At 41.8% G+C, this 12802-nt stretch overlaps 1 protein-coding gene across 1 annotated transcript; it reads left to right on the top strand.

The window, feature by feature from the left end:
• Positions 1–5667: 5667 nt before the first annotated feature.
• On the top strand, positions 5668–12472 carry nr1d2a (nuclear receptor subfamily 1, group D, member 2a). Its single transcript, XM_026371611.1, has 8 exons — positions 5668–5968; positions 8492–8716; positions 8818–8906; positions 9020–9164; positions 9293–10008; positions 10121–10306; positions 10926–11136; positions 11228–12472. Exons 1-8 carry the CDS (start codon positions 5938–5940, stop codon positions 11425–11427), a joined length of 1803 nt encoding a protein of 600 aa, XP_026227396.1. The 5' UTR covers positions 5668–5937; the 3' UTR covers positions 11428–12472.
• The last annotated feature ends 330 nt before the right edge of the window (positions 12473–12802 follow it).

Genomic DNA, 12802 nt, shown 5'->3' with positions numbered 1-12802 from the left:
TTAATTATTGTTATAAATAAGGACACATGATGAAAGTCTTGATGAAACAGGTTTGCAGCAGACTTACTTTTCAGATTCTGGCTACAGCTGCAGCACATTTCTGATGTTTTGCTTGTTCAGGAACTGAAGCAAAATGAGCAGAACTACTGCTTTTACCTCTGTGCATTCTCAAAACACAAGTCAGCAGTGACGAACGATCAATAAACCATGTCAAAGCAGTAGCAGCAGTGTTCAGCAGGACATATTTTACTGTGTTTAGGGCAGTTTTTTTCATATCTACTGTTTGTGTCACAGCAATTGTCAAACATTGGACTAAACTCTTTAAACATTTACAAACATCTGTAGAGTTCTTCATTAATTTGAACAACAGACTTATACTAAATATGAAACGATCAGTGCAGTCACTGAAAATCAAATTCTATCCCAGCCCTTGGGTTGCTTCATTTTTCATCTTTGCGGCTGTTTCACAAACCAGGATTACATATTTAGCTCAATAACAGGAAACAACCAGCAATAGCTCTAAACTTTGCTCTGTGTTCCAGTTTCAACCACAGACCACACATCAGTCCTCGTTTGTGACCCCTGGTGTTGCTACATAAGACCTAATATAGCAACATAATTTATTCATTTAACTGACATCACATTGTAAACATCATGTGGCTGTAAAGGCAGTAAGAAGCTGGACTTTTGCTGTTGGCAAATCACTGCCTCTTCCTTCAAGACACACAAAACATGCTCTAAGTGTAGTTCCAAATACCTGCACTGAGCCATCATTAGGCTGAAAAGCCATCAGAGAGATAACATTAACGTTTACGAACACACCGGTGAGCTCAGGAACACCAAAGAGCCCGGAAGATCACAGAAAACCACTGTGGCAGAATTCTTTCCTTAGTGAAGGGGTCACGGAAGTTGACCTCATAAAACGCCCTTCAAACTAAACTTAATCTGTGTCAACAGACAAGAGACGACAACAGAGTAAATACAGAGGGCTTCAAAAACAGGAAGGCCGCTTTAGAGGTTTCCCAAAAAAACATGTAAAAAGCCCGGTACAGTTCTGAACCAACATCCTATCGACACATAAAATGTAATTAATTAAATTAATGATCTAATAAAATAATAAAAGAAAAATTAGAAGAGCTTGTAGAAGGGAAGGAACTGCTAATTCGTTTTTGAATTTACTTTTACTTTGTTAATCCCCATATGGGGGGTTGCTGTTGTGGATCAGCTTATCAGGCACCTCATCTGTGAAGCATGGTGGGGGCTGTGTTGTGGTGTCGTACGACGTGGACCTGCATGGCTGCCAGAGTTTCCCTTGTATTTACTGTTGATGGGGCTGCTGATGAAAGCAGCAGGGGGGAGTCTGAATGTTTAGCTTTATATTATCTGCTCAGCTTCAGTGCTTTCAGAACTCATTGGACCTTCACAGTTCAGATCGACAAAAAGTGCTGCGAATGCAACCCAAGACCTTAAAGCAATGTAGATAAATATTCTGCAGTTCCCAATGTAATCACCTGACCTGAGTTTAACTAAGCATGTGTTACGTTCACTAAATGCAAAGTGACTCTGACGAGAGTTGCAGTAAAAGCCTTTCAGAGCTTTTCATTTATCATCATGATAGTTTATCTCATTAATTTAGAGCCCCTTGAATTAAGGTTTTAGGTATAAAAGTGGTTGTAATTCCTACAAGTTCCTCAAATTAAATCACATAGTATTCTATTTAAAAACGTCTTGCTTATTTTCAGTCCTATTGTGATTGCTGACTGTGTGCACGTCTGTTTATAAGACTGTTTACGGTAAAATAGTGGCTGAGTGCTTCCAGTTATTTACCAGATAAAGTATGTAGATCAGAAACACTCACCTGTCTTCAGATACCGTAGATGAAGTCCTCTGCACTAGAAACCTGTGTTAAAAAAAAGACAATGTTCAGTATGAAGGGTAGTAAAAGCAGTGACTGCCTCAAAGAAACGATCCCTCGAATATGGACATCCATGGACAAGAAAAAAAAAAAAAAAAACTGATTACAAGAACAATTACTGTCACTGAATCCATCAGTCCCACAAATACAGAACCTCCCCCGTCTGAATAAAACGGTGGAACACAGGTTTAATTTTATGCTGAGAGTTTGTTGAAATTAACCATAAACATACGTGTCATATTTATGACCTTAGGTAGTAATAGTTATGCACAGAGCTGAAGTAATAACTCTCAAACTGATATTCAGAGTGCAGCTCTTAAAATACTTCTCATGGCTGATGTGCTTTTAACGATCATACAGTATGTTCTGCCAAGACAGAACAATTCCACTGAGGCCTGAACCTAACTGAATGGAACTGTTTGAGGGTTAACATTACACAAACATTTTCAGTTCTCTATTTGCTTTAATAATCTCAATAAGAAATGGTCTTTTCCGAGAACTGGAAGTAAATCGTGTTTTTTGGAGCATGTAGCAGCCAAAGAGCGCCCTCATTTTCAATAAACGAGGGCGCTCTTAACTTGGTAAATTGTAGATGTGAAGAAACAAATCACCATACTACATTAAAACAAATACCTCAGGAAAGAGTCAGGGAGTTCCCATTTATATTTTCAGCATGTGAGATTTCCAATAACCAAGAGAATAATTTATGATAGAGTAAGCACAATAAAGGTCACTTTATGACAAGTAATTAAAATGAAGGAGACTAAATGTCAGGACACTGTGTTCCAGCCACTTAGGGACAATGCCTCAAATTATGTTCTGGCTCAGTACACAGATGTTTCCTAATTCATCTGTGTTAGGAAACACAGCTGTCACTAAGAACAGCTTTTTTTAGACATTAGAATCACAGTGAAATGAAAACACTTGCTTGTTCATTTTCTTTATCATAGTAAAACCCTTTTCAATAATAAGTGTATCTGTCAAGTGATCCAGTCAAACGTATTTTGGGATGACACGCAACATACCGGTTTTTAAATAAACATCATGGTTAATTTACATGTACGTTCCCCTCGATCGTTGAACTGTGCACATGTAAAAAAAACAGTACGACCGGCCGTACTGTAGTTTTAAATCACGTCAACAATGACAGAACAAAGTACACAAACAAATTATGTCAACAGTGACGCCGGTGTCGCAGACATTGTCTACATGTACCCAGGTGTAAAAAGCACGTTTGGCTGTGGTTTGAGTACAACAGGGCTGGTATTAAAAGCTAAAGAGGTCACGCTCAGTCTCCTTTTATTTCACCAGTAATGCTAATATTGTAATGCTAAGCAGATATAATATTTACAATGTTTAGCATCTTAGTTTCATGTCTGAAGATGCTAACATTCACTATTCAGCTTAAACACAGAAAAGTCTATAGCTGGTATTTGGTCAGAAATTAAAGTATTAGCTTATAAAACAATTAAATTTTTGATGTTAAGCTTAAAATCTTAGGACTCACCAAAGTTCTCCATCAAATAGTGGTTTAACCATTTGACTTAAAACCACAAATGTTAACCTTAGGGTGTCAGACTATCATAAAGGACACATTTTATATAGATGATTATGGAAATAAACACTGCTATCCTCAAAGTCACACCGCTAACATGGCTAAAGCTGCTACCGATGCTATGGAAAGTCATTGGATTTCAGCTGTTTAATGTTAATTTATTTCTCTCTCCTTCGTACTCTTCTTCCTGCTTTACCGACACAGTGAGGTGTGGGAGGAGGTGAGTGGACCTCTGCAGCTCCCAGATCACTAGAACTCGTATTGGTCCATATTCACACAGCCACCTGAGTGGTTCTGGTCAAAGCCCTTCTCTGTCATGTATCTGTATCTCCACATCTTTCTTCAGTTTCACTTTGACTGTAGGTGCAACTGAACCAAATTTTTCATTTCGACACCTGTACATATTTTGACCTGTAAATTATCACATTTTGAACCCGGAGAGTTTGGGGACTTCCGTGGGGTTTGAGAGAATGACAAACTGGGCATTTTCACTTCACTCATTAAAGGCTGTTTTGGAAAAGGACTGTTTTGTACAAATTAGTGTCACTGATTTCACCCTAAGTTGTATAATTCTTTGTAATTAGGGGATTACACTAGCTAAACTTCATCATAATACTCAATCATCAATCATAATACTAAGGTACTTCAATGTGCAGAAAGTTAAAGCTACAAGCCAGACTAATGACATATGTTTCAACCTAGTCAGTATAAGTAGGATATGAAGTTAGCTTGTTTGGTTGTAAAGGAAAAACAAACACGCGATAAGCCAGTAGCCAAGTTTAATAAAACTCCGTACTAGTGGTGCCCTGGTAAGGTCTTATCCTCCCTTTTTAAAGTAAAACAGTTCAGTCTAACAGACTGATACTGGCAGTAATGATGATTACTTTCCTAAACTTAGTTACAGGGAATAAACGATCATTTAGTCATATGTACAGTGAAATTCAGTATAATACAAATCTTTGTGAATCTTACAAAGAAACGTTTGTGATAACTGAGGAGAGATGTTAAGATTTGAGGTCTGTAGGCATTGTAGTATTTGTAGGTGATGGTGGTGTACTGGCCTGCACTCAAAATCCTAAATAAAGTTGTCTTTGTTTTGGTTATATATAAATAGTTATTTGGATACATACGAGTACATATACATGCATTTCATACAGTACAAGTATACAACACGTTTTCATCCCACGCCATCACGTGAACATGACGCCATGGGAGAACTGACCCCTGTCAGACCTCTCATATTGACAACCATCATAAATGATTGGGTACAGCGTGGAAAAGTTACGGTTGGATTGAATTTAGGAACAAACAGAACTGGGTTATGTTTGGGCACCAAAAATCAAGGAACAGCTTCAGTTCAGTAAGTACTTCCTGGAACTGTGATCTTACAACAGAGTCTCACACAGTCAGTAGATATCACACACACACATCTGTAAGACAGTGGCTTCAGAAAGTGGAGATAAAAAGTACAAGATAAATTCTTACTTAGTCAAATGTTTACATTTTTATCTCACAGTTGCAATGCAGACTTTTGACTTTTTAAAATGACTTTTTATAAAATTTGGAAAATAAAGTCAGTTGTGACTTCCCTAAGTTAATTAATTTTTTATCTTAAAATTGTAAGAATTGTCAATTATTTCATTGTTGTGTTCACTTTTTGCTGTTACTCATAATTTTGGCTCAGTATGTAAACATTTGGACTTTTTATAAAACATTTTATTATGAAGTCGTTTTTATGAGATAAAAAGTCAAACCTTTGACTTTTCTAAAGACTCAGTTGAAATATTAGACTTTTCATCCTATAATTTAGACTTTCTAATCTCCAAATTGTCATTATTATAATTATTTCCATCAGGACAAAAGTCTCCTCTGTCTGGTGTCAGTGAACCCACTAAGCACAGAGGGGAGGAGAGGCCTGCTGCAGCTTGTTTTCCGACTACTGGAAAAACAACGTGTTATTTAATTGCACGTCGATCATCCACCGACCAGACGTGTTCGCACGGATCCTCTGTCCTGTTCTTCTCGGGCTCCACTCTTCACGTTGCGCTCTCAACGTGACCGCTCCCCTGTTACGTCGCCGGGACTCTGGGCTCCACCTCCCCGGCGTCCTGAAAGTGTGTCACTGGGTTAAAGTGGCTCCAGCGGGCGGAGAGGCGTGGCTGACAAATGGGCCACATGGGCGAGTCCACAACCGAGAACATTTAGTTCTCTTGAGCACAGGGAGGGGGGAGTTCCTCCGGTTCATCGACTGCTTCTCCTTCGCAGAGTAAACGCTGCGTGAGTCGCAGACTCGGACCTGCAGCTCGTTTCTCCCGGTAGTTTCCTGGTGTGAGCCCCGGCAGACGTCGCTCCACTCGCTGAACTTGCACCTTGTCGCCAAGTGGATCGTCGGTCGTGACGGACAGCTGAGGTTCTTGAGGTTCTTCGAGTTCTCTGTTGGACGTTTGTCTGTTTCCCTCGATCGGAGATGGCCGAGGACGCTGGGACAGCCAAGCCTGGTAAGAGGACACCGTCTGGGTTAGAATAGGAGAGGGGCTCCCTGCACACTGTAGATGCAGTTCTAGTGTAAATAGGAGGAGATCCTGGGTCTGGGTCGGTTCTCCAGTTCTCACACAGAACATCAAGTTCTCTTCTGTTGCTATTTACGGAAACTGTTCCGACTGTGAGGGGTTCACTGGAGGGAACAGTTGAGGAAAGGCTAAGGTCGTGTGTTTGTTTACACAGGTGGGTTCTACAGTGTTTTAACATCAGGTGGGTTCTACAGTGTTTAACATCAGGTGGGTTCTACAGTGTTTAACATCAGGTGGGTTCTACAGTGTTTAACATCAGGTGGGTTCTACAGTGTTTTAACATCAGGTGGGTTCTACAGTGTTTTAACATCAGGTGGGTTCTACAGTGTTTAACATCAGGTGGGTTCTACAGTGTTTTAACATCAGGTGGGTTCTACAGTGTTTTAACATCAGGTGGGTTCCTCAGTGTTTAACATCAGGTGGGTTCTACAGTGTTTATAGGATCAGGTGGGTTCTACAGTGTTTAACATCAGGTGGGTTCCTCAGTGTTTAACATCAGGTGGGTTCTACAGTGTTTAACATCAGGTGGGTTCTACAGTGTTTAACATCAGGTGGGTTCTACAGTGTTTATAGGATCAGGTGGGTTCTACAGTGTTTAACATCAGGTGGGTTCTACAGTGTTTATAGGATCAGGTGGGTTCTACAGTGTTTAACATCAGGTGGGTTCCTCAGTGTTTAACATCAGGTGGGTTCCTCAGTGTTTATAGGATCAGGTGGGTTCTACAGTGTTTAACATCAGGTGGGTTCTACAGTGTTTATAGGATCAGGTGGGTTCTACAGTGTTTAACATCAGGTGGGTTCTACAGTGTTTAACATCAGGTGGGTTCTACAGTGTTTTAACATCAGGTGGGTTCTACAGTGTTTACAGGATCTGGTGGGTTCCTCAGTGTTTTTAATATAAATCGACGCACTTCTTTCCTTTCGACCACTCCTTCGTGTCCGTCCCTGGGTTCTCTCAGCGGGGGTTCCGGTTCTTTAAACCGGGTTCGTCTTTTTCCATTTGACGCATCAACAGTGTTCCAGTTCCCGGTCCCGCTCACATGGACCCCGGAGCCTGGCCATGTGCCTGTGTGTACACGCGCTGCGGGAACACCGCTCTGATTGGTCGAGGGGCGTTCCGCTCCGCGCACACGCTCCGGCGCAGCTCTCTCCCGATTGGCCGCAGCGGCGCTCGTGACGCGCCGGATTGCGTAATGCGGGGTGCACGCTGCGCTCCAGGCGCGAGGCCGGACTGCAGGGTACACGTGAGGCAGCAGCTGACCCAGATTCGTCCGCGCGCGCTCGGCTTTCACAGAAATGCATGACAGGTCCACACGTGGGTGGTTGGAGCGGGTCATCAGCTGCTGAGGCCCTGTTCAAATATTTATGAGCTCATGGAGGAAAAACACGGCAGCTTGTAAATAATAATAGTGTGTATAAAAATAAATACATTAATATATAAATAGAAACACGCTTCGTCTACTGCTACAGAGTAAAACCAACTGGGACCCTTTAATTTCTTCACACATGATGCTACACTGGTTGATACGAGTAGTTATATCTTATCATTATTATTATTACTACAGTTATTTTGTTGATTAATTATTCTAATTTGCCAAAAGCTCAGATACTGACTTAACAGATGTAAAACGGGGAAAGTAGAAAAATCATCTTGCTCTACAAAACTATTATCACCTATCAAAAACGCTGCTGATAATCAGCTGATCAATTATTGGACTAGTTGTTGCGGCTCTATTTCTACTGTCAGTTTTTCCAACATGGCTGCAGCCTCTTACCCTTGTTGCTGTGGCTCCACCAAACTTTCAATGCCAAATTCTTGTTTTCTGGCCAAACATGTCATTACATAACCCAAATGGTGGATGTTTTTCCTCTGTGTACTTTTTTCCCCCTACAATTGTTATGTTGCTCTAGTGCTTCAGTGACCCTGTCTGGTCCTCAAGTCACTCCCACAGCATAGAGACCAGGCATGTTATGTAACGGTGTTATCCAACCAGAAAGTGCTGGAGGTGATAAAGCAGGTCAATCACGGCACTGAATAAACCTACCAGGAAACACACACACACACTGAACCCTGTGCTGTCAACGCGTGTCAGGGGCATCTGCACAACCAAGAACTAGTTTGTTTAATATTCGCAGCTATTTTGTTCTTTTGGTTTACACTCCAGTCTTTGTCCCTGGACCACATTAACCTTGGCAAACTTGATGCGTAGCAGTGTTTAAAAAATAAAAACATCATTTGTTTATTTGATAGGGTTGTCTATTTAGCTTCTCAGAAACAGGTTTTCATAGAAATGTTATGTAAATGATAGTAAACTTTACATTTAATGGTAGCAAAACGCACTAAGATGAGTCTAAATCTACACTGTAACTGTTATTATACATTAATAATCACATTAACTGTTTCAGCAGTATTTGATGCTATAACATGTCCCTATCTCTTGCTCTTCACAGGAGGCGTCATTGCCTATATTTCCTCCAGCTCTGCCTCCAGCCCAGAGTCCTGTATGAGCAGCAGCCCCAGCAACCTGTCACCTCCTTTGTCTCGCCCCTTGTTGCCCAGTAGGGCTGTGGGAATGGTGGTGGATATTGCGCCACCAGCCAAGAATGGGCACTCGCGCAGTCACGGCATGGAGAAGGCTGGACGCTCTTCCACGTCTGCCAAGAGCAGCATTACCAGTAAGTACATCTTGTTGGTACTGAATGAATATGCCACTCAGAAACATGTTGCACATTTGATCTTGTGCTCATAAATCATGAGTTTTCTGTGTTTTTTGCAGAAATCAATGGCATGGTGCTGTTGTGCAAGGTGTGCGGTGATGTTGCTTCGGGCTTCCACTATGGCGTACACGCTTGTGAGGGCTGCAAGGTAAGACAAGCTCCTGGACTGAAAGCGGTGTCTCTGATCAGTTCATATCCTTACACTGAGGATTCATTCATGTAATGACTAATATTTCTCATGTGGATCTTGTGGTTCTCCAGGGCTTCTTCAGGAGAAGCATCCAGCAGAACATCCAATACAAGAAGTGTCTAAAGATGGAGAACTGCACCATCATGAGGATTAACAGGAACCGCTGCCAGCAGTGTCGGTTCAAGAAGTGTCTGGCTGTTGGCATGTCTAGAGATGGTGAGCGTTTAGACGCTGTAGTTTATTGTCAAGCAATCAAATAAGTGTGCTCCGTTTATTCTGAAGCTTTTCTTCTGGTGCCTATTTAGTGCTGTTAATCTTAACACGGTGTAATTTTTCGTTTTCAGCTGTCCGATTCGGACGAATCCCAAAGCGGGAAAAGCAGAGAATGCTTCTAGAGATGCAGAACGCCATGAACAACATGATGAGCAACAACAGCCAGCTGCACAGCATGCTACATGGCCATCAGAGCTCTTCGCTGCCCATGGAGGCCATGGCCAGCGATGCCAGCTCCTCGCCCTCCTCTTCCTCCTCCTCTGCTTCAGATTCCCCGTCCTGCTCAAACCCCTCCTCCCCGCAGTGCCCCCAAGACTCAGAGTCTATTGTTTCCATGGACACCAACTCCAGCTCTGCCTCCTCTTGTGCATCAGACAGCGGCGAGGATGAGGCCATTGTTACAATGGGCAGGCAGCACCAAGATGCCTTTGACTTCAGCCAGCAGAAGTCACCAAGACAAGGCCAGGGTTCACCCTCGCAAGTCAGCGTCCCCCTGGAGACGGGGAACGAGAGCCGCATGGAGGACCAACAGGAGACCTGGAATTGCTGGAACAACAATGTGGTTGTGGGAGATTACCAGCGCAATCCTTACAGTAACAGCCAACACATCACCAATGCTGCTTATAGGGAGGACAGGGGAGATAACCAGCAGCAGCCTAAGCAGCTCAACAGCACCCCTAGCTGTGAACCATCAGCAGCCAGCCAAAGACAGCATGAATTTAACACACAAACTGCCTCAAGTGGTTATAATGGGCCAGCCAGCTGTGTGAACAATAGAACACACCTGGTGAGTACCTTGGTTTTTGTGTTTCTGAAACTTATTTCTGTTCTAAATGGTACCAAGGCTTTAATCATCTTCCTCCCTTCCAAACTAAACTTGTGTCTTGTTGTTTTTCCAGGTTTGTCCAATGAATACTTCGCCCTACGTGGACCCCCACAAGCCAAGTCAGGAGATCTGGGAGGAATTCTCCATGAGCTTTACTCCTGCCGTGCGGGAGGTGGTTGAGTTTGCCAAGAGGATCCCAGGCTTCCGTGACCTCCCTGAACACGACCAAGTCAGCCTGCTGAAAGCTGGAACTTTCGAGGTAAGAGGGCAAAACAGACGGAAACACTCAAACTTCGTGTTATTTTGTGTTCACTTTGAAGAGCTTGCCGTCACTGACTTCAAACACTTAGAATACAGGATCCACACTGTTGCAGTCTGCTCTGTTTTTCCAAACAGCAGACTGCAGACAGCTGTGTGCACTGACTAATATTTGCTCAAATAACAGAATGGAAACGAAAGACACTTCACAAAGTATCTGTGGGTCTAACTGAAACTCAAACATTATGTTTTTCTGGTTAAAGCGAACCACCCTATTGTGATTATCTGATGTACCGAGGGCCTTAGCCTATTTGTCAGTTTAATTAGTGTGGCACAGAAGTTGTTCATTCATATCCTGCTCCTTAAATAGTATACATACCATGCACCTCTGTAAGTACACTGATTTAAGCTGACGCGCTAGAAATCGGATAATTTTGCCCCAAGCATCAGTGAATAAATGGATGAAATCTAAATTGATTACAATCAGTTGGTATTCATTAAAAGATGAACATAAAATCAGTGTCAGCACACACAGTATGAAAAAGATGTGTTCAAACTTTACATGCACAGAGAAAACCAAAATCTTAAAATCCTCCTCCACTCCCTCTCCCAACTCCCAGGTGCTGATGGTCCGATTTGCTTCTCTGTTCAACGTTGTTGAGCGCACGGTGACGTTCCTGAGCGGCAAACGCTACAGCCTTGACACGCTACGGTCGCTTGGTGCTGGTGAACTGCTGAACTCCATGTGCGAGTTCAGCGAGAAGCTGGCAGCGCTGCGGCTCGACCCAGATGAAATGAGTCTCTTCACCGCTGTGGTTCTCGTCTCAGCCGGTAAGAATACTTGGAAGAATACTTATTAGCATTATAAAGCCCTGTTTTGTCCTGCAGAGTTAACATCATGTCCCTTTCATTTCTGACCCAGATCGCTCAGGGATCCAGGACCTAAACTCAGTGGAGGCTCTTCAGGACCAACTGATCCGGGCACTGCGAAACCTGGTGATGCAGAACCACGGCGACAAGGCCGCCACCACTTTCACCAAACTGCTGCTCAAACTTCCTGAGCTGCGTTCACTCAACAACATGCACTCAGAGGAACTTCTCTCATTCAAAGTGCATCCTTAAACGCTTCCTGTAGGGGGTAAAGCTGCGCCCTTCAACAACTCCACACACTTCCACCACGACCTGCCTCTTACTGGCCCCTCTGTCACTCTCTGTACACGACCAACCCAGTTTGTTTCTAAAACGGAATAAATGTTGTTTTTATTCTATTTTTGTTAAGTAGACCACATGGGGACTTGAGAGAGAGAGAGAGAAGAATATAAAATGTACTGTATGTACAGAAGAGATTGCTTATGCCTGTTGCACACAAACACACGCAAGAGCACGTGTGTCAGAGGTTCTTTGATTTGGAGGCACTTCTTTATTTTTTAAGATAACGAAAAGTACGTAACTGGCTTTATGAAAGGATAAAAAAAAAAAAAAACAATTAGTCAACATGTTTTTACATTAAAATTTCCTCCAAAAGCAATTAAATTCCAAAGTGTATTGATGAATGTGAGAGACGATTATATACCATATGTACCGCATGTTTGTGTGGTCTGATGTTTTGACTGACACATGTTGGTGAGAAAGGCAAGCTATCAGAAAATGTATCAAAGAATGTGTGACGATTGCTGCTAATGCATGGCTATACTTAATGCGAACAACTATTAACACAGCTCTTCTCCCCTTGCCTCAGAAAGAATTAGTTATTGTTTCTGTGTGTATAGTGTTGTAAGTTTTCTTTTATTTAAATGTTATTTTTTTACATGTTTAAAGTCAATGTCAACTGCCTGGTGATTTCTGGGGGCTTGCCGCCTTCAGCAAACACTACATTTGCACAAGTTCAAAAGCAGAAAAACCAAGTAATACAAACCACTTTCTGGTTTTTGTGACGTTTTCTTTTTTTTTTTAAATCAAACTTTGTGTGTTTTCAGAATAGCACTGAATTTGACACTTGTTTTTTGTCATCCATTATGTGGAAATATCTGTTTCTTCTACTGGCAACACTGCCTTCTGTAAATATCTATATAAATATATACATATATATAGAGAGAAATACATATAAATATCTGATGAACATAGACTATAAATATGATATAGTATAAATAAAGAAAAGTGAAGAGTACCCTGTGCAGTTTGTTTTTCATATTCATCTAATCTAATTTTATCTTCATTCTACAATCTTCAGAGTATCAGCAGCTGTGATTCTCCACAAGGTGGCGCTGTTTGTAGCATCTGTAGTTAAACTACGCAACATCACTTTCATATTTATATTTGACTAATTCTTTGCAAATAGTTGCACAATAAAGACAAAATTTGAGTCAAACAAACCATAAAACTGCCAGTAGAATTACTTTAATTCACTTGGAAAAATCTCAGAATGTAAAAGGGACAAATCACCTTATTCTGCTGCAAACTGATGCAGAAAGGCAAATCTAAAACTCGGTGAATAGAA

Source organism: Anabas testudineus, chromosome 16 (assembly GCF_900324465.2).
Source record: "Anabas testudineus chromosome 16, fAnaTes1.2, whole genome shotgun sequence".
Lineage (NCBI taxonomy): Eukaryota > Metazoa > Chordata > Actinopteri > Anabantiformes > Anabantidae > Anabas > Anabas testudineus.
The sequence above is the reverse complement of the archived record's forward strand: the minus strand, read 5'-3'. Positions and strand labels throughout refer to the sequence as shown.